This window comes from Phyllostomus hastatus, unplaced genomic scaffold, assembly GCF_019186645.2.
Source record: "Phyllostomus hastatus isolate PE091 unplaced genomic scaffold, TTU_PhHast_1.1 phas_contig_133, whole genome shotgun sequence".
NCBI classification, from domain to species: Eukaryota; Metazoa; Chordata; class Mammalia; order Chiroptera; family Phyllostomidae; genus Phyllostomus; species Phyllostomus hastatus.
In genome coordinates, this window is record NW_025333577.1 from 276,465 (window position 1) to 300,198 (window position 23,734).

At 59.2% G+C, this 23,734-nt stretch overlaps 1 protein-coding gene across 1 annotated transcript; it reads right to left on the reverse strand.

Annotated features, from left to right (window-relative positions):
- Positions 1–4,843: 4,843 nt before the first annotated feature.
- Positions 4,844–22,065, reverse strand: ZNF787 (zinc finger protein 787). The gene is made up of 3 exons (XM_045850906.1): positions 21,906–22,065; positions 11,773–11,861; positions 4,844–6,501 (listed from the first exon to the last, which is right to left on the reverse strand). The coding sequence occupies exons 2-3, from the start codon at positions 11,849–11,851 to the stop codon at positions 5,435–5,437; spliced, it is 1,146 nt and encodes a 381-aa protein (XP_045706862.1). The 5' UTR covers positions 11,852–11,861; positions 21,906–22,065; the 3' UTR covers positions 4,844–5,434.
- Between the last annotated feature and the right edge of the window lie 1,669 nt (positions 22,066–23,734).

A 23,734-nucleotide genomic window follows, 5' to 3' on the forward strand; every position in this document is an offset into this window, starting at 1 on the left:
AGGTCTCAGGCAAGTGTCTTTGCCGAAACAAAATCCAGCGACGATGGCATGGCAGAACCTGGGGGCTGACCCCAGTGTTTGGGTCTCCTCTCTAAGGCAGCTTCTCCTCTGTCCAGGGTCAGTGTAAAGTTCAGGCAAGATGTCCATGAAGCGCCGGGCATGCATTAGGTGCACATTAAATTGTATCTCCTCCTGACTGCCCCCAACCTGCCCCCACCCCACCCCCACCCCAAAAAGGTCCTGGCTGGTGTAGCTCAGTGGATTGAGCATGGGCTGCAAACCAAAGGGTTGCTGGTTCAATTCCCAGTCAGGGCACATGCCTGGGTTGTAGGCTAGGTCCCCAATGGGGGCCACATGAGAGTCAACCACACATTGATGTTTCTCTTCCTCTCTCTCTCCCTCCCTTCCCCTGTCTCTAAAAATCAATAAATAAAATCTTTAAAAATATATAAATAAAAGAAATTGGCCCTGGCTGGTGTAGCTCAGTGGATTGAGTGTGGGCTGCAAACCAAAGTGTCGCAGGTTTGATTCCCAGTCAGGCCACACACCTGGGTTGCAGGCCACGACCCCCAGCAACCGCACATTGATGTTTCTCTCTCTTTCTCCCTCCCTTCCCTCTCTAAAAATAAAATTGATAAAGTAAAATAAAATAAAGAAATATTTGCTTGGAAAAAAAAGTTTCATAAAAAAAAAAGAAATTGTATCTCCCCTCGCTGAGTCAGATATCAGCCCTGTCAAACCCTTAACGGCATGTCCCCTCCCCCTCCCTGGGGTGGGGTGGGGAGTGCAGACAGGGACAGTCACTTCCTGCAGTGCTGGGAGCACAGCAGCCCTCCGGGGGAGAGGCCTTACCTGTCAGAACATAAAGCACCGCCCCGCCCCCACCCCCGCCTTCATGCAGCAGCCGCAGCTGCTGGTGGCAGGACAGGAATGAAGAGATTCCTGTAGGCTCCTTAGAGCAGCAAAACTGCTCTGTCCAACTCCCTCAGTCCTGGCTGGTGTGGTTCAGAGGATTGAGCACCGGCCTATGGACCGAAAGGTCCCCAGTTTGATTCCCAGTCAGGACACACTCCCAGGTTGCCCATCAGGTCCCTGGTTGGAGGCATGCGAGGGGCCACCCATTGAAGTTTCTCTCACACATCATGTTTTTTTCTCCTTCCCCTCTCTCTGAAAATAAATAAAAATTTAAAAAATGTTTTGCCTCTTGGGGAGGTAAGTGGAAGGGAAAAGATGAGTGGATTATAACAGAGACACACAAATACACACCCACCCAGAGATGTATGTAGTTGTTCCTCAGCATCTGTGGCAGATTGGCTACAGGACCCCTTCCCCGGGGCCCCCATGGGTACCAAAATCCTCGGATGCTCCAGTCCCTTCTGTAAAATGACGTGGTATTTGCATGTAGTTTATATCTGCCTTTCCTGGTTGCAATGTAGAGTGTGTATCCCAGACTTGAAACACTTGGCCTCCAGAACCAACTCCCCCAGCTGGAAGAGAATCCCCAAGCAGCCTGGGTCTGCAGGCCATACAGACCCCTGCGTCAGGGTCCCCGTGACCAATAACAACTGTTGACGGGGGAGACCTGGTTCTTCTTGCTGACCCATGTAAAGAATTACATATCAGCAAATCTAGTAGTATGTAATCAGTTTATTAGTGGCCTGTTCCCATGGAAGAGAACAGGACTGGGTAGAATAGGGAGGTGAAAGGGAAAGTTTCAGGGCAAAGCAGGGTGAGAAAAGCAAGAGAGGCTGGAGACCAGGGTGGCAAGCCCCTGGGCAGCTTGAGGCCAGGTGGCCAGAGGCCCTGTGGCCCAAGAGCCAAGAGAGAGAGAGAGAGAGAGAGAGAGAGAGAGAGAGAGAGAGAGAGAGACACCTTTGTTCTGAGGATTTATGTAGTTGGTGGGATAGGAGGGAAAAAGTTACATATTAACGGAAGGTGGTGCCAGCTTTCCTGGGGGGATGTGACTACCCAAACTTAGGTATGTGTGGGGGTCTGTTATCCTGAATCCTTATCTTGCTCCAGGCCCCATTTGTTCACCTTGTTGTAAAACAAATACGTGACAGGAGGCAGTTAATTAAAATTGGGGCACTTTCCAAAGTTATTTTGGGCTCTTTCTGTAAGCATCAGGGACCCCCTTGTAAAATAGTGACCAGAGATCGGCAATTAACCAACGTTGTTTTATGGGCTCTTTTTTGGGGCACCAGGGACCCTCTCCCACATTCCAGGTCTTGGGATAAAAGCACTGTTTCAAGGCTTTCTTTCCCAGATAATAGAAATGCTACATAGAATTTCAAGGACTTCCCTTCTTTCTTGCTAACACAGTGTTTCTTGTGATGTCAGGACACCTGGCAATATTATCAGAGCAGGCTCAGGACTGCTGAGTTAGCATGTGAGATTTGTCTCCTTCCTGCCTCGGTTTACTATTTATTCTACCTAACTGGTAAAAGGCATTTCCTGGCAACCAGGGTGATAAATGCTGGTCAGTGGCAGTACTGCAGCCTCAGAGTTCTTCCTGTGCTGTCTCCTGCCTCACAACTGGCAGCCCTGCCTCTGGGCTTGGGGGTGCGTCTGACTCTGAAGGACAGACAGACAAACACACCCCTCCTGCCAGCTGTCTCTGTTCAATACAAAGCCCTGGGTGGCAGAGTCTCAGGGGGCAGGTTTGGGGCTCAAACTGGAAATCTCACTTCCTCCTGTGGCCCCTCCTTGGCTGGTGACCCTTGTCTGCCGAGGTTACGGGAATGAGGAGCCCTCTCCGGCCTCCTCCGCACGACCACGGCTGTCCAGACCTGATTTTTTCCGAGAGAAATCAGGAAAATCCAGATTTTTAAAGTAACATCGGACTTTTAAAATCCTGGCTCAAGACCCTGAGAAGGAGGCCAAGGTTTCGGATGCGGGCTCCCAAAACCCTGACTCTCACTGTATGTTTTCAGCTCTGTCGAAGGGTGGAGGGCAGGGAAAACGGTCGGATGTTCAGCCTGTGCTCCTCGCTGATTCGACACGGGTGCACTCGGTGAAGGGGTTCCCGATGCCTCATCAGCCCCACATCCGCCACTGCACATCACCCCTCTGCTTGCTTGTTTGTGCTGAGCACGTGGCCCCCTGGCATCCACGCTGCAGCAATGGAAACCATAGGCCCTCAGACCAAAATGGGCCACCGGTGTGTTCAGGTGGGCTCACTCCAGACTTTAAAAACATGCCTTCGGGGACTGAGCACCAGGCCCCGACAGACACCCCCAGGGGAGCCCTTGAAACAGACACCCCCAGGGGAGCCTTTGAAACAGTCACAGGGACAGGCGAGTTCTTTGCTCAGAGGAGGCCCCGAGGGCCAGAGAGGCTAGTTCACTTGCCCCGGGGCCGTGGAAATTAGCCCTGGACCGTTCTTGCCACCCCTTGCTGGGCAGGAAGCCGAGGACAAGGCAGCATGAGAGTGGACTCTCCCTGTGTCCGCCTCCCGGCTCCACCCTGAGCTGCTGCGGCGAACCCCACTGCCGGCTTCTGCGGGAGTGCCTGGGCACCACTGTCCACCCTGGTGCCCACAATGCTCCTCCTCCCTCCTGCCTCCAGAAGCACCCAAGGCCCACAGGCCGCCGACGGGCCCTGGGGACACCGGGCAGTGCTGTCACAGCCCTGGAGCCCCTGTGCTCTCTTTGGGCCGAGTTCCACCCTGTCCCTCCCTTAACATGTGACCTGAAAGGTCAGAATCGCCCTGACTGGGTCTGCCAACCCCAAGCAGGGTGACGGGATTGAAAACATGCCTTTCTGACCTAAAAATCATGCCGGTGGGCTAATACATCCTCCAAGGAGCCCCACCCTGCCAACCCGGGGGCCACCCCCAACCTCTGCATATCTAAGGTCCCCTTGTGGGGGGGGGGTGTCATGATCTGCTCAAGGGTGACAGAGCCCCATCTAGCCGATTTGGGGCTCAAACCAGAAATCTCGCTTCCTCCTGCAGCCCCTCCTCAGCTGGTGACCCATCCGTCTCCTTGTCTGCAGAGGTTACAGGAGCGTGGGGCCCTCTCCGGCCTCCTCTGCACGACCACGACCCATCAACCAACCCCTCTGAGAACAGCCCCTGGCAGGGATCTCTCCTCAACAGGACCACCCACAGCCGTCTCCCGAGATCCCAGAGACACAGGTCCCCAGGCCCCCGGCTGTGGGGTCCAGGAAACTGGAACTGACACCAGGGGCCCAACCCTGACGAACCAATGGCCACCCCGCCCCACAGCTGGCTCCTGCAGCTGGACCCCGCCCAGGCAGACAGGCGACTGCCCACCCGTCCCTTACCCTCGGCCCACAGTGTGGCTTCATCCCAGGGAAGGAGCAGCCCAGCCAGGGACACCTCCAGCCTCCTCTGCAATGAGACGTGACCCAACCTCACCCCCCACCCCCTGACCACCCTGCCCCCCAGTGGGATGTGAGGAGGGGGCCCAGGTGCATCTCCAGGCCAAGCCGGCCCACTCCCAGCAGGGGGTGGAGGGAGGGGCCTTGGGGCTGGCGGAGGAGGCCAGCACAGGCTCCTCACCACCTTGTGTAGGAATGCCACCCCCCCACCAAAGGAACAGGACGTATGTTAACTGAGACTGAGGGGTTCCTTTGAAAAGCAGCCGCCTGCAGCTCCTCACAAGGCTGGACACGTGGTGGCTACCCCTCTGTGACCCAGAGCCCACAGCAGCCGCCCAGGTCACGTCACCTTCAGGGACAACAGCCCAGGTGGGCATGGATCCGCTGGGCAGCTGCCCAGCCACTGCCACTGTGCTCCATGGTCCTGGCCCCTGGGCGGTGTCCCTCCACAGGCTCGGCCCTCCTCTCCTTCCCCGACTCAAGAAGCAGGCGCAGCAAAGACAATCGGATAGTGCCCTTTATTGGCCTCCGCACCCCTCCGCCTCCGCCCAGGCCTGGACACAGGGACCCCAGTTCTCTGAGGGGGCCTTGTGCCGGCCTGGTTCCGTTCCCACACTCCTGTGCCCCAGGCCCGTTTGGGGAGAGAGGGCTTAGGCAAGAAAAAGAACGAACCCATGGGAGAGAAGAAAAACAATGGTGGGTGGGGTTGGGTGGGTACAATTAAAAGAAAATTCTAAAAGGGAAAAGGACCCCTCTTTCCCTTCCCTCTCCACTCCTTGCCACGCCCCCAACGGTGGGGGAAGAGAAAGTGAGGAAATGGTCTTTCGCCAGTGGGTTTGTCGTCTCTTGGTCTCTAGTTCACATCCTCTACCTCGGGCTCTGCCGAGAACCTATGAGGGGCAGGCCAGGTCCAGCGCCAGGGCTCGGAGAGGGCGCGGAGGCCAGGCGAGCACCCCCGCCCCCCGGCGCCCCTCCCTGAGGCCGCTGCGGGTAGGGGCGCCCTCAGTCCATTTCTCCCTGGGTCTCTGGGTCCTGCGCCATCGCTCCCGCCGAGCCCGAGGGGCCCTGCCCCCCCTCGGGCCCCCCACCCCTACCGAGCCTCCACGCCACGGCACTCGCTGCACTGGCCGCCGGCCGCCTCGTCCTCGTCAGCCTCGTCCCCGCCAGCCCGGTAGTAGCTCTGTCCGCAGCGGCTGCAGACGGAGGGCGCGCCCACCGCGTGGACCTTCTTGTGTCTGCGCAACGCCGCGCCCTGCACGAAGCCCTCACCGCACTCCACGCAGATGTGCGCAGGCTCCTCGCCCCCCGCCGCCCCGAGCCCGTCCCCGTGCTGGGCGCGCTGGTGCGCCAGGAGCCCCGCCGCCTGCCCGAAGCCCTGCCCGCACTCCATGCACACGTATGGTTTGGGGGCCGGCGCGCGCCGCGAGCGGGGCCCTGGCGCCTTGGCCCCCGCACCCGCCACGGTTGCAGGCGCCGTGGCCCCCTCCCCCGGTGCGCCCACCACGATGATCCCGTCCCCGTCGCCCACAGGGATGGCGATCTCGCCGTCCGCCGCCGCCGCCTCCTCGGGCGCCTTGGCCCGGCGCACGCTGGCCGCCAGCACCTTGGCTGCCACGCCGGGCCCCGACAGCTCCGGGTGCAGGCGCAGGTGGCGCGCCAGGCTCTTGGGCTGGCTGAAGCCACGGCCGCAGCGCGGGCACACGAAGGGCTTCAGGCCGCTGTGCGAGCGCCGGTGCTTGGCCAGGCTCTTGCTCTGCGTGAAGCTGCGGCCGCACTCAGGGCAGGCGTAGGGCTTCTCGCCCGTGTGGATGCGCTGGTGCTGCATGAGGTTGGAGCTCCAGCTGAAGCGCTTGCCGCACTCGGAGCAGGCGTAGGGCTTCTCGCCGGTGTGGATGCGCCGGTGCTGCACCAGGTGCGAGCTCTGCGAGAAGGTCTTGCCGCAGTCGGTGCAGGCGTTGGGCCGCTCGCCCGTGTGCGTGCGCTGGTGTCGCGTCAGCTTGGACCAGTGGCTGAAGCTCTTGCCGCACTCGTTGCAGATGTACGGCGCAGGTGGCCGAGGCCGAGGCGGGGGGCCGGCGGGGGGCGCCGACTGGGGCGGGGACAGCTTGGTCGGGGGCCAGGTGGGGACGTCGTCATCATCCATAATGAGGATGTCCACTAGGAGGCAAGAGGGTGGGAGGGGACAGGAGTCAGAGAGAAACTCACATAGGACCCACCCAGGTATGAGAGCCGCAGGGCAGGGGGCTTCACCTGGGCTGTCCCACCGGCCTCTGTGCGGCCTCCCAGGCTCCCCCCACACCTGGCCTCGGTAGGGCGCGCCTGTCTGCACCACCCTGGCCCTCGGAGGTGTCCTGTCCGTCTCCACCCCTCCCCCACCCTCCTTCCCTCAGAGCACCACTAGTCCTGCCTCTTCACTAAACAGTCACCTGTCCACTCCCAGTCCCTCGGGACTTCACAGCTGTCACCCCACCCCCGGAACAGTGCCTGCAGTGCAGCAGGGACACCAGGCTGGGGGCAGGAGGCTCTGGGGAGAGCTCACTGAGAGGGAGACGGTGGCGGGGCCCAGGAACCCTGACGGCACCCGAGCTGGAGGGCCATGGCATCACCTGTGGGCTGCAGGACACGACCCTGGCCAGAGAGTGGAGGAGAGAGAAGGAAGACGAACCAGCCCGGTGAACGGGACCACAGGCCAGCCAGTGGTCCCAGTCCCCACCTGCCCTCACGGAATGCAGCCGCTGTTACAGAACATCCTCCTCACACGGGGCCCTGGTCCTGCCGCCTGCAAACCAAGGGCACCCCCACAGCCATTCGCACACTTACACCACCCTGGCCCTGAGCAGTCTCCAGGGATAAAGGAGCAAGGCCACCTCCCCTGTATCCACCTGGAGACAGGTCTGTGCACCTGCTGCAACTCCTGCTCCCCCGGCCGGCTGGGCCTGGGCCAGCCAGAGGGCTCCGGCGGGCTGACCACCCCAGCGTGGCCCAGCTGTGCCCCGAGCACACTCCGGTGTTCCAGCACCACACACCGTGAGGCACACACCGCCCCACATTGTCCCCGAGACCACACGGGTGAATATGTGAAGCAGGTCACGAGGTACCAAGGACGGTCACACCAGACAGGCACGTGGCTGCTGGTCTGTCCCCATCCGACTGCTCCGGGCTCACAGAGACGTCTGCGTGCCTAGGGCATGCTGTCAGTGTGGCCCCCTGGGGCAGGGGGGTTTGCCGTGTGGGGCTGTGTTCTATGTGGGGCTTTCGGATCCAGGGCTCAGGTGCGGCATCTGAGGTGACCTCTCAGAGGCGTCTAGAGCTCGACGACCCGTGACAGTGAGCTGAGGGGACAGCAGAGCTCCATCCCCTGCAGGTGATTCCCAGGACACTGGTTGCCATCTTGTTGCCATTTCCTCAGATTCAGGATCTTTCATATTTCTATTCATTTTTTGGATTGCTTCTCTTTCTGAACACCTGTAGCTAAGGACCCAAGATGGACCTGAAGGCTCTTGCTACACCCCCACTGCCTGGCCCCACACCCCTCACATCCCACCCTGGGAACCCCAGGCTGGGGCCACCAGGACACGGGCCCGAGGCCGCAGCTGGGAAGCCTACTGGGCTCTGGGCTGCAGATCTGTCCTCCTCGCCATCATGGACTTGCCCGTGAGATAGTGCGGCAGACTGCCGTCCCTGCACCCAGCACCTCCCATCAGCGTCCCGACCAGGCAGGGTGAGAGACTTCCGTGAGATGACCCACTGGCCCAGGGTGCCCAGTGCAGAGCTCGGGGCACACAGGGAAAATCCACGGAGCAAGAGCCACTACCAACAGCATCGGGAATCTGGACACACTCACTCCCCACCAAGGTTCACATACAAGGGAAAAGGATAACATTTCTGAGGTTCCCAAATGCCCTGGGTAAGTCGATCTCATCTGAAAGCAAAATTGACTCCTTAGTCCTCTTCCATCTCAGTCACTGACTGGAAAAGCGCTGTGCCGGCCCGAGCAGCGTGGTCACCACGGGCCACAGCCCGGCAGCAGGGCCAACCTGACCGGAAGGTGAATGACAGAAGGTGGGAAGAGACGTTTCTTGTGCTGTCAGTAGGCACAGGGCTGTCCTGGGGAACTTTACTTCAGACCCATGTAAACAAATGCAGGCGCCTGGGGCATGTGCAGACCCACAAAGCAATCCTGTAGTCCACTCCGGGCCTTGACCAGTCACGAGGACACGCCGTGGGAGTGGGAGCCACTGCACCAGAACGAAGGCAGCTGGGGCCTGGCCTGCTGGACACTGTCTCCTCCACCACGTCTCTCGAGGTGCCTCCTTGTCATCGGGGCAGGGAAGTCCAAACTTCTGAGGACAGAGGGCTGGAATCTTTTCTTCAGACATCTCATCCTGAGGCCCTACCACCCAGCCCGAGGTCTCTAAGGAACACTACGTTTACAAAGCCACTGGCCTTGGGGAAGGAGTCTCTGGCCCATGACAGCCTGGGGAAAGGCTGCTCATAGCTCCAGAGCAGCTAGCCACCTCCACAGAACATTCCCCAGGCTCAGCATCCTTCCCCATGATGGCTCCAGACAGCTCCCGGAGTCCTTGTGAGACCACGCGATGCTACTCTCCGTGCAGGAAGATGCAGGGGCAGTCTCCTCTTCCTCGCCAGAGTCCCAAACATGGCGCTGAGCCAGAATAAACCAGTCAGGGTGACTTGAAGGGCACCTCCCTAGGTCACGTGTCCCAATCTGGCCAGTGAGACTGGAGCTGCGGGCTAAAGGAGGGCCCAGGAAGCAGGCCCTGCCTCCCTCACCCCACCCTTCCTTTCCTTCCTGTCTCTCTGTCCTTGGTGGTTTCCTAGGAGGGAGTGATGGCTGGAGCTGAGGCTCCAACCCTGGACAGCACAGAAGAGGCCACCAGGGCCTGGACACCGGTGGCTCCCAAAGGAACGGTTGAATTAACCACTCCTGGAACTGCTTGCCTCCAGCCAGGTGCCAAGGACCATTCAACATCTTTTTGGTTGGAGCCACCACTGGGTGGGTTCCCTGGGACAGCTGAAAGGGTCCCCACAGGCCCTGCCACGCAGCCTCATGTCCTTCCTCAAGCTGTCCATCAGCCACCACATCTCCTTCAGCAGGCAGCCCCTTCCTCAGCAAGGCCTGTGCTCAGATGGCCTTCTCCAGACAGGCGGTCTTTGCTGGAATCCCGCTGGTGACACCACACAAGTTAGTGCTCCTATCAACTGTGCTGGGATGCATCTGTGCTGGGGACAACATGCCAGGTGGCCACAGACTAGATGAGCGCAGGGCATGGGCACCACTCCAGATGAGCCAGGACCTGGCCTCCATTTCAAGAGGTTCATGCTGATAGCTGTGGACAAGGGTGGACGCCAATGGTGGACACAGGGACGGTAGGAAAATCAGTGCAGCCGGCGATCTGGCAATCCAGTGGCTGGGGTCTGGCAGAGCCGACCAGCTTCCTTCAGAGTGTATTTGAGTGGAGGAGCACATGCATAGAAGTCCAGTGTGTGTGGGGTCAGGCTGGAGGGAGACTGCAGGGCCATCCCACTGGATGCCTGAGTCTGGGCTCACACCACCCACTTTTTCCCCGGAGTGAAGCTGCACCTGGACCATGACAGACATGAGGACGCCAGGGACCCTCGGCACCCTGCCTGCCATCACCTAGAGCCTCTCCACCCACTGGGGCTCAGCATGCACTCACCACCTCCCTTCTCTCCTTCTCTTCAGTGACTCCTCTGGGGCCCCGGAGCCTCAAAGTCAGTGGAAGACCTGACTTTACTTGGCCAGGGGCACCAGGGCATCTCAGGGCCAGGCTGCTCCTTGTGCTGGGATGGGAGTCTGCTAGGCTGAATTGCACCAGGAGATAGTCACTCACCTCTCCACGGAGGCCCTCTGGCCGCCCATGTGCCTGCCCCAGGCCCAGACCCAAGGTTCCTCACAGGCCAGAAAGACAGGACCAGGGAGCTATTCCTGGCTTCCCAGGGGGCATCAGCCCAGCACTGTCACCTCACAGGTGGGACCGAGGTCAGCAGAGCTAGGGGACGTTACAAGGTGCTGGCACCCCAGCAGAGATTTCCAACAGAGTCCTGACAGGTTAAACAGGTTGGGGATAGCAAGCTAGACAACGAGAACATGAGAACCCACCTGAATGTTATATGCAAAGAACTACATTAACAAGTGAGTTGTAAAGTTAAAACTTGGCTTACTCCAAGGGACACATAACATTTTGGAGACATCTCTGAATATTTTAACATGGACTGGGTGTTAGATCATATAAGGAGTAACTTTTTATTATGTGAGATAAACATTCTGTAGTTGGTTTTCTCATTTGGTTGGGATTGTTTGTTTGTTTTTGAATCCTTATCTCTGTTGGAGAATTTATAGGTGAAATGGTATGTCTGGGATTTTCATTAAAATATTCTAGGAAAAACAAACCCACAGAACTAGGGAGACAGTGGTGAAAGGAGACTGGCCAAGTATTGCTAACCACCGAGGCTGGTAGGGCAAAGTGGACAGTCATTACCCTGCTTATTTGTTTGAAATTTCCAGTGAACCAGATTTTCAAGTTAATTTTTGAAAAGCAAAACGGCCAAGGACGTAGGCCAGAAAAGAGGAGGGAGCAGGCCCAGGATGAAAACGGGAGGACGGGGGCAGGCCCCATGGCCCCTACGGCTCACCCGCAACAAGGCGGCGGAACCTGCCCAGGGGCCCCTCCCGGTCCTCCGCGGACCTCAGACGTGTAAGCAGAAGGCACCGGAGAGTTTCATCACAACCCCTTCCCATCCCCAGGGCCCCGCAACCTGTCCCCGCAGACATCCAGGCAATGCAGGAGCAGGGATACACATTCAGCGCCCGCACTGCGTATAGTTTTATTAGTACGCGGTCGCACCCACTCACTTCCGCAGTCAGCTGCTGCTTCCGCTACCGGGGCGCACCGGAAGTATTTCCGCAGCGGCCGTCCCAGTAACACCGGGGAGACGCACGGGCAGCAGTGTGAACGATATCACACTCTATTTCCTGAGTGCCCCGCATGAAACCCCTGGACAGGGAACATGGCTTCCACTTAAGGATGTTTTATTCAACCCAGATACTTTATTAAATAAACCCGCTGCCGAATTGAAAGTGAAAGATTTCACACAAAAACCCAGATGCCCAGCTTCCCCTGCAGTCCGATCTTTCTCTACCAGTGACGTCCCGGCCACCAGCAGCAATGGCCCCCCTCCAAGTTTGCGGCCAGCAGAATGGGGGCAGCAGGAGCGACACCTAACAAGGGCTGGTGAACAGGCGACCCCGAGGCCGGCAGCTGGAAGGGAACTTGCAGACTCTCCCCAGCCCAGGAGGGGCCTCTGCAGGAAGGATGGGTGCTCCCAGAGACACGGGTCTGGGGGGCGGGCATGGCCCGCTGACACCTGCGGAGGCCACCTCACCTGGGTTCTCGTGACTAGCCATCTGCTGGTCCTCAGAATCCAGCGGCCCCGGAGACCAGGCCTCTTCCCGCAGCTCCATGTGTGGGTCCCTGTAAGAAGGGGATGAGAGAGAAGAAAAGAGTTTATGGGATGCCTGACGGGGGGCACGTTTTAGCTCAAGTACTGCTCGCAGCAGAGTCCCCCACGGCCTGGTTCTGCAGACAGCAAGGATGGTGGAGAAACGGCCTGGCCCTCTTGTCTCCACCAAACAGGGGACCAGCCCAAGGCAACACACAGTCTGGGGGATGAGAAGTGCAGCAAGCAAGCTGCATCCTCCGAGAACCACCAGCACACCCCAGTGACAGCCCCCTTTCCAACCCGCATGGAGACCTATGGACACAGCCTCCCTCAGTCCTTCCCCACATTCTCATGTAGGAGTTCCATAGGACCAGGACGGGGGCCGCAACTGGCAGGAAGAGAGTCAGGCACAGAGGCACGGGCTGAAGGAGAGGCATGCAAGGAGAGACAGGGACCATGCATGCAAAGACCCGGGCAGATCCAGGCCGGCGGGAGCGTGCTCAGATTCTCCCACTGGGCCTCACATGCCAGGTCGGGCTTGGAGAGTCATTAGAAATGCGGGTCCCTTTGAGGTGGGCACCATCACACTTGTTTTACAGATGCAGAAACGAGGTTGGAGGCACAAGGACAGACACCTGGACGGCAGCAGCCATGGCAGGGCAGCAAGATCACTCAGGGCCTGCCAGGCTCCAGGGACAACTCCCAGGACACGTGAGGTCAGGACAGGAAGGAGATGTGCCCACCTGCAGCCACCTTCCACCAGGGCTTCGGGGCTTCACCCCCCTCAGAGAAGCCCCCACTCCCCACCTCTCCCACCCCGAGATGCTGCGAGTGCTGAGCATCCAGCACCTGCAACACAGGGAGCCAGGGGCGGGTAAAACCCACACAGTCCAGGCAACATGGACCAATCGCAAGGCAGCCTCTGACCCATGACCCTGCTCCTCCACCTGTTGAGGGGAAACCCAAACCTCAGAAAATGCTTCCTGCAGGCACATTTTAAAAATCCATCACAGCAAGATTCAGAGAAGGGGAAAACTGGAAAGCACCCAGGGGCACCCCCGGTAGACAAGGCCCATGGGTGTCACGGCCTCCAAAACAGCAGTCACTGACTGTCTCCATTGGGAACCCAAAGTGCAACTGTAACTTTCTTACAATAATGGATAATGCTTCTCTGGTAAGGGAAGAAGACAAATTGTTTTTGTTGATGTTGTTTTTGATGGACAAGAGGATTGTGCATCATACGGGACCGTCTCGCGGTGTTGTGGGGTAAAGCAGGATGGAGGCTCACACGGCACTCGGGTCACACCCGGTAAACACAGGCGCTGCACGGGGGCCCTCGTGCATGGCTCTGGGGCCAGACAGCTGCTGTGGAAAATGGTCTGGCAGATCCTCAGAGGGGAAGCAGTTACCAGGCGACCCTGCAACTCCACTCCAGGTGTGCCTAAGAAATACAGCAGGTGTCCACACAGACCTGAGCTGAATGTTCCCGCAGTGCTGTTGCTGACAGTAGCAGGAAACTAGAGATGACCCAAAGGCTGGGTGAAAGGAGCAGCCACAAAGGGCCACATAGAAGTGTCTGGGATGAGGTATGCGGCCAGGTGGGGTGGGAACACAGGGTGTTTCTGGACCTACGGAGCACCTGGGACGAGACAGCAGTGATGGCTGCCCACTGTGTGAACAGGAGAGCAACACTTAATTGCACACGCTCATAAAGGGGTGAATCTCACAGCGTGGGAGTTACGGCTCAGCTAAAAAGTGAACAGACTTTAGGCCCTGGCTGGGTGGCTCAGTTAATCAAAGCATTGTCCCCTACACTAAAAGGTCACAGGTTTGATTCCCAGTCAGTGTGCATACCTAGTTCATGGGTTTGACCCCCAAATGGATGTTTCTCCCATCGATGATTTTCTCTCTCTCCCCCTTCCTCTCTCTCTAAAATCAATAAAAACACATCCTCCCCCTGGCTTGTGTGGCTCAGTGGCCTGAGTGCCAGCATGTGAACTGACAGGTCATCGGTTCTATTCCCAGTCAGAGTACATGCCTGAGTTTCGGGCCAGGTCCCTGGTTGGGGACGTGTGCGAGGCAACCAACTGACATTTCTCTCCCTCCCTTCCCCTCTCTCTGAAAATAAATAAAATCTTAAAAAAAAAAACACCCTCTGGCTGGCGAGGATTTAAAAAAAGAAGACTGGGCCCTTTGTTTACCCTGTAAACAAAGATGCTGTAAAGACGCCAAAACTGGGGGGGGGGGCGGGGGGGGGACAGGAGAGGCTGCTCCTCTGCCTCTCCTGTCCAGACTTGTTTGCCAGGGGCTCCCCGTGCTCCCCTGGAATAGCTGGGTGCGCAGCACTGAAGGGGGCTGGCTTCCCGCAGCGAGGGCACCCTCATCTGTCCCAGGGGACCCGTGGGCTCAGGGGCAGTCTTGGGCTGGGCAGCTGGGGACAGTGCCCCTTCTGTCTGCAGAGTGCAAACAGTGCAGGCCGCCTCTCAGCTGGTGCCTGCTTACTGACAGCCAGGAGCTGCGCTGTCAGGACCCAGCAGAGGAAACGTGCACATAGGAGCACACACACCCTCCCACAGTTTCCGTGGCGGGGAGGGCTGGGAAGACGGTGAAGGAGAACGAAGCAGGAGGGCTGGACTTGAGGAAAAGTGCCAGAAACAGCCCACTTTGCCAGTTTATTTTGACTTCAAGGCAACAGCAGATACAAGAAGGGCACTCAGCCCCCCTTCTTCCTACAGCAGGAGATAAAGCCCCAGCCCCACCCTGAGAGTGCCCGTCAGCAGGGAGGAAGAAAGTCTTATCTCCAGCCACGGGGAGTCAGGCCGAGGCAGCAATCTGTGCAAACAGACCCTCCAAGGATCTCCCCAGCTGTACAACACGCTGGCCTGGGCACCCTGCGGGTCTTCCTGCCACGGAAACACAATTCTTAGGCTTCTCTTATCCAAGTGTGCCCCGCCGGAAACCCTAAATGCCTAAGAAGGCAGAGGAGAAGCCTGCCTCCCCCACAGAGGGAAGGTGGAGGCTGAGATGAGGGGTGGCACAGAGGCTCACCCGCCTGACCCTGCCCTCCAGCTAAGAATGGGTTCTACCTGCACATTCCAGTGACCCTGCACACCTGCTGGGCCACTCCAGGCCTCAGCACACAGGAACAGCAAGCACGCGCACAGCTGGGTGCTCGAGGACCAGCTGGGTGTGCGCTGCAAGGGTCCTAGGGAACGCCAAGAGGGGCATTCGCTACTGTGACCGGGTCTTTCCTGCTCACTCGCTCGCTCCTTCATTCATCCAGACTCCCTCCCTCACTCACACAGCTTATGAGGCCTCTGGTCCTATCCCCTTCCCATCAGTGGTGACTACAGAGAAGCACTACGAGGGCCATGGCCTGGGCAGCCCTACCAGCTGGCAAGGCCCACAGCTCCCTGGACAAGGCCCTGGCAATTCCAGAGTGGGCCTGACCACAGAAGTGGCCAACTTTGAGGCTGAGAAGGGGCTCCCACCCTGCCTCAACCTCTCCACCCAGCTCCCCCAGTTCTCAGCAGGCCGCTCAAAGACATGCCATGCCCCTCCACATCCCCACTCCCTACCCACCCTGGCCAGGCCCTTGAGCGATCCAATTAGCACGCAGAGTTGTCAGTGCCCAGCAGCTACTAAGCTGTAGACAAATTATTGTTATTGTTGTTATTAGAGCCAACCTACCTCCTCTGGAGGCCTGCCCACCAATTACCCAGCGCTTTCTTCTAATGCCAACCCGCCTCCTCCTCCTCCTCCTCCCCACCTCGCCCCGCAGCCGCAGCAGCTGGCTCACTTACTGGGCTTCTCCCCGGGCAGGAGGCACTGTCTGCCCTCTGCCCCTCTCCTCTCCCTGCTCCTGCCTTTCTCTCACCAGCCCGTCAGCTTTCGCCCAACTCCCTGCTTCCCCTCCTCCCCTGACCCCCCCGGACACCCCAACCACTACTCCACTAACCCTCAGCTCACCAAACCCAGCAACCACTTTGAGGCCATGACTCCCCACCTCGTGAAGTCACGTGGATGGGTGTTTCCCTGCTCGCCCCCCCCAATCAAAGACAAACTCATCTTTGTAAGTCGTGCAGGTCAAATAACCCGTTAAAAAAGGCAAAGAATCACAACAGCCATGTCTCCAAAGAAAACACGCAAGGGGCTGACAGGCACGTGACAAGATGCTCAATGTCACTGTCATTGAGCACACACACACCCCCCCCCACGGGGACGGATGCAGAAGGCAGCAGGTGTGGTCGAGGACATGGAGGCCCTGGACCCATGGGACCCCACCACCCGCTTCTGGCCACGTGCCCCAGAGAAATGACAACACATCCACACAGCCCGGCACACTCTCGCTCGCTGAGGCCCGAGTCATAGAGACCAAGGTGGAGCTGTGACACCAGCCACCTCGCATGTCACCTCAGTGAACAAGTGTGTCCCTTGTCCACCTCACGTCACCTCAGCGAACAAGTGTGCCCCTTGTACATGAAACGTCCACACAGGCAGATCCACAGCCAGATGACCACTCAGAGGCTCCTGGGGCCAGGGTAGGGTCTCTTTTGGGGATCCCAGGAACACCCTAAAAGCACAGTGCTGACAGCCTCACCCCTGCAAACACATCAATCACCACTGGGCGAGCTGGAGATGGGTGGTACAGTGCGGGAACCACACCTCAATAACGCTGTTTTCCTAGAGGAAGCTCAGTTCATGTCACCCCCGCCCCCACCCCAGCCTAAACCACCCCACTGCACGGCCAGTCCGCTCTCCCCCCAGGCACCCTGCAAAGGTGCAGCCCTCTTAGGCCCCCCACACCCAGTCCACCTCCTGTCTCTCTAGAAAGCCCGCCCAGTCCTCCACCTGCCAGGGCCGGCTCACCTTTCCAGGGTGAGCTCGAGTGTCCCCTCCCTGGGGGCTGTGCCTGGCCCCTATCACATCACAGGGTCTCCTCCTTCCAGCATCCACAAGTCTTCCTCACTTCCTCCTTGGGGCCTGGTCTGCCGTCCACTGGACTGCTGCCGACTGAGCACGGCTGCCTCTGACCTTTACAGCCCCCTCAGCCCGCTGGCACTGCCCCCTGGGTGGCCCCCAGGGGTGGGAAGCCCCACAGCACCAGTCTGTCCTCACTTCCCTTCTCTGTGAGCGGCTTCAGCCCTCCCTCCAGGCCTGAATCCTGGCCTCCCTGTGGCCCTCACCTGTGGTCAGACACTAGGGCACATCTCTGCCCCCGACCCCGGTGGCTGGTCTGAGTGAACTTCCCACCCCCTTCAGACTGAGCCAGGAGATCACACAGCCTCGGAACGCTACCTGCACCTCCCTGAGGTTCCCCGTGCAGCCGACAGAGTGGCACCGCAGGCCCCATTCTCTTCTCTTGCCGTCTCCCCCTCACTCCGCGACCAGGCACCTCTCCAAGGCATCTCACTGCCTCCTTCCGCCCACCTCTCACACCTGGACCACCTGGCCTCACAGGTCCCCTGGGACTCATGCCCTCACTGCCCATCACCCCACCTGCAGCCCTCGGCAGCCTCCCCAGGGCCCAGGCCGGAACATGAGTGAGGTCAGGGGGGCATGTGTGGCCCCCATCACCATGCCCCACTTTCCCCAGCAGACAGACTTTCTAGAACTCCTAGAACCTTAACCTACTGGTAGGGCAGCAGGCCCACCTGGGAGTGGCCACCTGCTGCCACCCAGGGTTTCCAGATGCTTGAATGCTGGTGAGTAACTGAAAATTGTTTAGCAAACAAAAATACTCATCAGGCCAAAAGATCTGGAACACCCCTACGGGCCACCTCAGGGCTGTCACCCTCGGTCAGGCCGCCAAGCCAGCCCTCGTCCTCCGGATGGGCGCAAGCTCCCACCCTGGCCTTTCTTCAGGAACATCCTTCCAGGTCTGTTGCCAGGGCCCGGTGAAAACAGCACCTCCCCCAGGAAGCCTTCCCAGCCTAGTCATTTCCCTCTGTATAACTGTCCTCTCACAACAGAACGGGTTCACCAAGCACAGGCTACACTGCAGACCCCAGGTGCGGGAGGCCACAGGCAACCACCTGGAGAGACAAGCTCCCGGGGCAGGCTGCCGAGTCAGACTCCAGCCCCACCCCTCTGCCCTAGTGCGTCCTGTGAGGTGCCCACAGGGCCAGGGTCCTCAGTGAAGGGCCGCAGCACTGGCTGGGCCGGTCAGAGCCCCACACCAGGGCTCAGATATGCACAGCGCCCTGTTGCACAGCTAGGGTAGCAGGGCCGGGACTCGCTAGGCGGCCCGACTCCAAGGAGGTTTCTGTCCGTCTCCCTTAGGACTGTGGTACTTGTCTGCTGTACCTCCCATCATTACAGATGAGTCCTGCATCCCTGGGGAGGAGGGGCCCCGCCCCCAGCAGACTGAGAGCCCTGAGCTCCACTCCCAGAGGGCAGGGACCAGCTCCTGGCACAGACCCGCACACAGCAGCCCCAGGAACCCATCCCTTCCTGCCCTGCCTGCACTTCAAGGCTGGGACCACGCCTGATGCCTCCCTGGGTCGTCCCCTGCATCACCTGTCACGAGGCCACCCCGGACTCCCCGTTCCCACCAGAGAGAAGCCAGTGTTCTGGCAGCACAAAGGCCAGGCGCAGACAGAAGCAGGAAGCCCACGGCTCTCTGTGGCCCAGCAACAGGGCTACCGACCCGGCAGTGGCACAGCTCCCCTGCCTGCCCTTGGCCAGCCAGCTGCGAAAGCCACACCTGAAGTGAGGAGCAGGCTCTTGGAGTCCCCTGAGCCAGTCAGCAGCCCAACCCAGCCCAATGACCGACACCTAAAAGGCCTCAGCAGAGCAGCCCATCTCCCCAGACCCCAGCCTCCGCCAGAAGAAACGGGACAACAGAGCTGGTGGCACCACGGTCAAGGGCCATGCCCCGGAACCACAGGCAGCCGGCACTCTGACACCGTGTGATGCCTGGGCTCCGTCCCAGGCCCTTCAGATGGGGGAACCACCACCACCCAGGACCTCTGACAGCCTACGACAGTGAGCACCAGGCAGGAGCCTGCCCAGTGCTCGGCAAGCGAGTGTGGTCACATCTGCAGTCCACCTCCAGCAGGACACCCTGGGTAGCGCCCAGGAGGAACAAGCGAGGCTAGGGGCCTGTGTGACAACCACGTGGCCAGACCTTCACCACGGCCCACCCACAGCTCACCACTGTCCTCCTAGAGTCCAAGGTTCTCCTAGCCCATTCCTCAGTCCTTAGAGTCTCAGGAAAACCCACTTCCCCCAAACATCCTTCCCTGGCCCTGACCACGGTGAGGCAGGAAAGCACAAAGCTGGGAAAATTCCTTGGCAAGTGGAATGGGGAAACTGAGACCAGCAGCTGATTGGAACTGGCCTCTCCCACCACCCTGATCCCCCTCCCCCCTCCCCTCTGGAAAGACCACTCCCGTTGGCACCAAGCCCTCAGGACAACAATGTTCTGGCCCGCATCAAATAACCTTAGGAACAGAGCCAGCGTTTTGGTCACACTAGAGACAACGCGGAGGCCTCCACTGTGTTTCAGCTCCAGGCCCAGGAAAGCAGCAAGTCCAGGGGAAGCGGCACCGTGGCTGCATCAGGACCAGTGCATCGACCAGGGACTGCCACCCCAGTGCCAGCCAATCAGTGGAGCCCACGGCCCTACAGGACACACACCCTGATACGGACAGCTAACGAACATTCTACTGAGATCCCCCTCCCCTGAGACCTTCCCTGAAGTCCCCGCCTTTAGAAAACAGATAAAAACCATTAAGGCAGAAGAACTACCCCTGCCCCCCGCACAGCTCCCACTCAAGAGCACACCTGTGACTTCGGCCCCTCTTCTTTCCTAAGGTGGGTGCTTTTGCTTTCGTTCTCCAAAGGCCCTCCTTCTGCCTCAGGAACTAGTTTCCCGAGTCCACACAGCCCCACTGGCTCACTTCTTCTGCCTCTTCCCCATGTTTCCGAAGGGCCAAGGCAGCCCCGCCTAGGCTGACTCCTGTTAATGCTTCTTTCTTAAGCTCTTCCTTCATTTCACTGTCCCCGCCTTTAATAAACGTACTCTCAAAATCACCTGGACCTGGGTTGTGAAATCTTTCCTGCGCTGAGAGCCCACATCGCCCCTAACATCAGCACCCTGCCTCCCCTCCCCACTTCCACAGCTCCAGGGGGACTATTCTGCATAACCCCCAACCCCTCTGCCTGGTGCTTCTGTGCTCATGTCTCCCCACAGGGTTCTGAGCTGCTCCAGAACAGAACTGACACCCAGCATCACCCAGCTCTGGGTCTGGCCCATGGGAGCCTGGAGAAATGGGTGCCAACTAACCTCTTCTCCCACCCAGAGCAGGGGGTTCTGCCCATGTGCCCAGCACAGGGCGGGAATGTGCGGCAGGCTGATAGACAAGGCTTATCCAGGGAAGAGTGGGCTCTGCTCTCCACCTTTGGGGACGAAGAGGAAACAGCCTGGGAAAGAGGAAGGGACAGGTCTAAGGTCATGGGGCTGGAAGAGAGTGAGCCAAGGACAGCCTAAGAACACCTGGCTCCAGAGCCCTTTGCACACTCTACAACCACCTCTCTGGCTCTAAAAGGCAAGTATACCAAGGTCAACGCCATTATTATCCGTTTTATCCGGGTGGAAACCCAAGTTAATTACCTAAGGTCACAAAGGTCTGACTGGTGGAGTTGGGATTCAAACCCAGGTCTGTCTGACCCCAAAGCAGGGGCCCAGGACCATGATAAATCCTTCCTGCAGTGCCCGGGTGGGGGGCTAGCCTGTAAGGCTTCCGGGAGGAAAGGACGAAGATATAAGGCCGGGAGGAATCTGATCTGAATCCTCCCTGAGGCTGAGACAGAGGGAACCAAGGGGAGGCCAATACCCGCAGCCGCTGAAGGCCAGCTGCATTTAGCAAAGAGGCTTACAGACTTAGGGAGAAGATAAGCCGGGATCAACAGCACCTGTGCTTCTCGAGCCAGGCCAGTTCTGCCTCCCAGCTGGGTCCTTGGCATTACCCAACCTGGAGCCTGACACCAGGAAACACAGGAAAACCCCGGCCAAGTCACTCCCTTCCTAAAAGTCGGACCGCCCCGCTAAGCTGGGCTAGGCTGGGCTAGGCTGAGCTTTGGGCTACCCTGGCCCCTTGGACCTCTCCATGAAGCCTCTGGTCAGCGGGTGAGACTCTGCCCAGGTCTACGTCTCTGCTCCAGGCCCTGTCCTTCGTCCCCGCACTGGAGGAGCCTGCGTCCACACTGCCTGTCGACTCTCAAACCCCTGGGTTATGTTTCTGGCTGATTGCGCGATCCTGGGCTTGCAAAATCGCGCAGATCTGAGGAACGCTCAACTCTACAGACTGGAGTGTCCTCCTTTGTGCCCCGGAGTGGGGGACACAGTGGGGGGGATGCAAGCCTCAGGGGTAACCAGCAGGCCCGACCGCCGTCTTCGCCCTGCACCTGGACCACATGGGATCTGACCTTGGCCTAACCACTCCTCCACCCCCCCGGCGCACGCGCCTCCTACGCCCGCGCGCTCAGGACGAATGAATGGGCCTCCGCCGGCCGAAACACCCTCAATTACGGCCGGAATCAAAGGCCGCACACGGCCCGCCCGGGGCATCAACGGGTCTGGGTGCTTTGAAAAGGGGAAGGGGTGGGGGACAGACTTCCGGTCAAGCGGGACCGGCCAGCGCGACGCCCACCCCCAACCAGACCCTCAACTTCCCCCAGAGTCTCCACCACTTCCGGCCACTACCAGCCAGGAAGGCCAGGGGGGACGCGGCGACCCCACCCAGTGCTGAGCCCTAGAGCTGAGCCCCAGGGCAGAGTCCCGAATGCTGCGCACGCGCCCTCCTACCGGGCGCGCTACCCCCTCAGCGCGACCGCGCACCCGCATTCCCCGCCGCGCACGCGCTACCCCGCGGCGCGCACCCGCCCGCCCCGCCCCGCTTGGCCGGCCGCGCGCCCTCACGCCCCCCCACCCCCAGCAGCGCGCACGCGCACTCACCGCCCAGTCGCGCTCGTCGCCCGCCTCCCCGCCTGCCCCCCGCCCGCAGCCTGGCTCCCGAGGCGCGCCCCCCGGCCCTGGACGCACGCCCTCCGCTCCCGCGCCCGCCCCTCACCTCCTAGGTCCCGGGGCCGCCGTGCCGCACTTCTTCTCCTCTCTCCTCCCTCGCGGATGGTGGCAGCGGCGGCAGCGGCGACTCAGACCCTGGGGTCAGGGGGACGGGCACCCAGGCCGGAAGTGACCTTCCTGGCCGCTTCCGCCCGCGCCGCTTCCCCCCCTCCCCCCACCCCCTCCGGCCGCCACCCCGTTCCAGTCGCTCTAGGATGGTGAGCCCGCGACCCTCCCCCCCCCCCGGCCACCGCCCCCCCTCCGGCTTGACGGTGCGGAGTCGGCGCTCAGGAAACCACTTCCGGGCACGTCTAGGATGCGGGTCCTCCGGGCGCGCTCTATGGCGCGGTGCGCCGAAGGGCTGCGGCCCCGCCCCCCCCGGGCCGGAGGCGCGGGCTGGGCCCGTTAGGCGGAGACTTCCGGTGTGTAGAGCCTTGCCCCCCTCGCCGGGAGCGGGGCTCCCGCGCCTGCGCAGTCCGCTCCCCGGGCCAGCGGCGGGCGGGAGGTTCGCAGCGAGTGCCCAGGGCCGCTCGTGCCGCCCCAGGTCCTCCAGTGTTCCTCTCTATCATCATAACCCCTTCCCTGCCGATGTTCCTCGCAGTGACCGACGCCCGCGTGCTGAAGGGGACTGCCTCTTCGACCCTGGTCCTTTCGAGAATGGACAGAGCGTGCTGGCCTTAGATGCCTTTTGTGTCCACGTCTACCTCTCAGCCTCAGTTTCTCCACTCTGGAGTAATAACACTGCGAGCGTCCAAGGGCTTTGCATGCATAAATTCCTATTAATAACCTCTAATTTGTCCCCACTTTGCAGCTAAGGAAGGACAGACAGGTCAAGGCACTTGCAGAATGTCACAGGCCGATAATGCAGAGACCAGGCTTGAACCTGGGAGTCCGGCTGCCAATGCTCACATTTAACTGTGGCTAATCAGACTGCCACCTAGAATAATAGAATATTGGTCACAGCCACTAGGATTCATCCCCTTGCCCCATGCAAAGCAGGCAACTAGTGAGCACTGGCTGAATGTTTGCCAATCTTGTTAGCATACTTCTATACAATGTATTTTAAAATTGTTTGCACCAGAGTGTCCTTGCAGGCTGGTCCCTGTAGTCCCTTCTGTGTTTTGTACTGGGATGGCTCTCACCTAAGCGCCTGATGATTTGATCTATTACTATTTATAACCATTTTATTGCCACAAAAGTCACCAAGCTTGGGAGTAGGAAAGGGGATGTACAATTCACTTGGATAACACCTTTCAAAGCCTTGATTTAGCAAAATGTTCTGTGTAAGTGTGCTTATTTCCATTCTAGGCTCATAGTAAGGTCTCACTGAAAATGCTCATTAGGAGTATTATTTCTACTCCTGTAGATGCTATATACCCCAAATTCTCCATCAGCATCAATCATAAGATATGCACTGTTGAGTGAATAACATCTTCCAGGAGAGAGAAAAAAACAGGAATGTATTAACGATACATGGGAGTACAGCAAGGTATATCTGTCTCACCTTTGGAAAGGTCACAAGGTAAATGTTTCAATGTGTCTCAGAAGAGAGGGATGGTGCTGTGAGAATAACAGTCAACACAGATTATTAGCATGGACCCGAAGTTTGCACTGTGCAACCTGTGAGTACAAAATGCCACACGCCTGCGCTCCTCTGAATCATATCATCGACAAGGTGCCTGCAGTGGCCCGGTAGTGGGAGGGCACAGCTTCCACCCTCGCCTTCCTGTGCCCCCTCCTGAATGGTTAAATTGAGGACCTACAGGTGAAATCTTGAATCATGAGATGGAAGTCAGTGGACTGACAAGCTACAAGGAACAAGATAGGCCCTTGCTG

Bases quoted from the DNA above. Each gene is read 5' to 3' on its own strand.
- ZNF787 (XM_045850906.1), bottom strand. From the start codon at position 11,851: ATGGAGCTGCGGGAAGAGGCCTGGTCTCCGGGGCCGCTGGATTCTGAG. The intron at 6,502-11,772 runs GTGAGGTGGCCT...CTTGCCTCCTAG, and splicing joins GGCTAGTCACGAGAACCCAG to TGGACATCCTCATTATGGAT.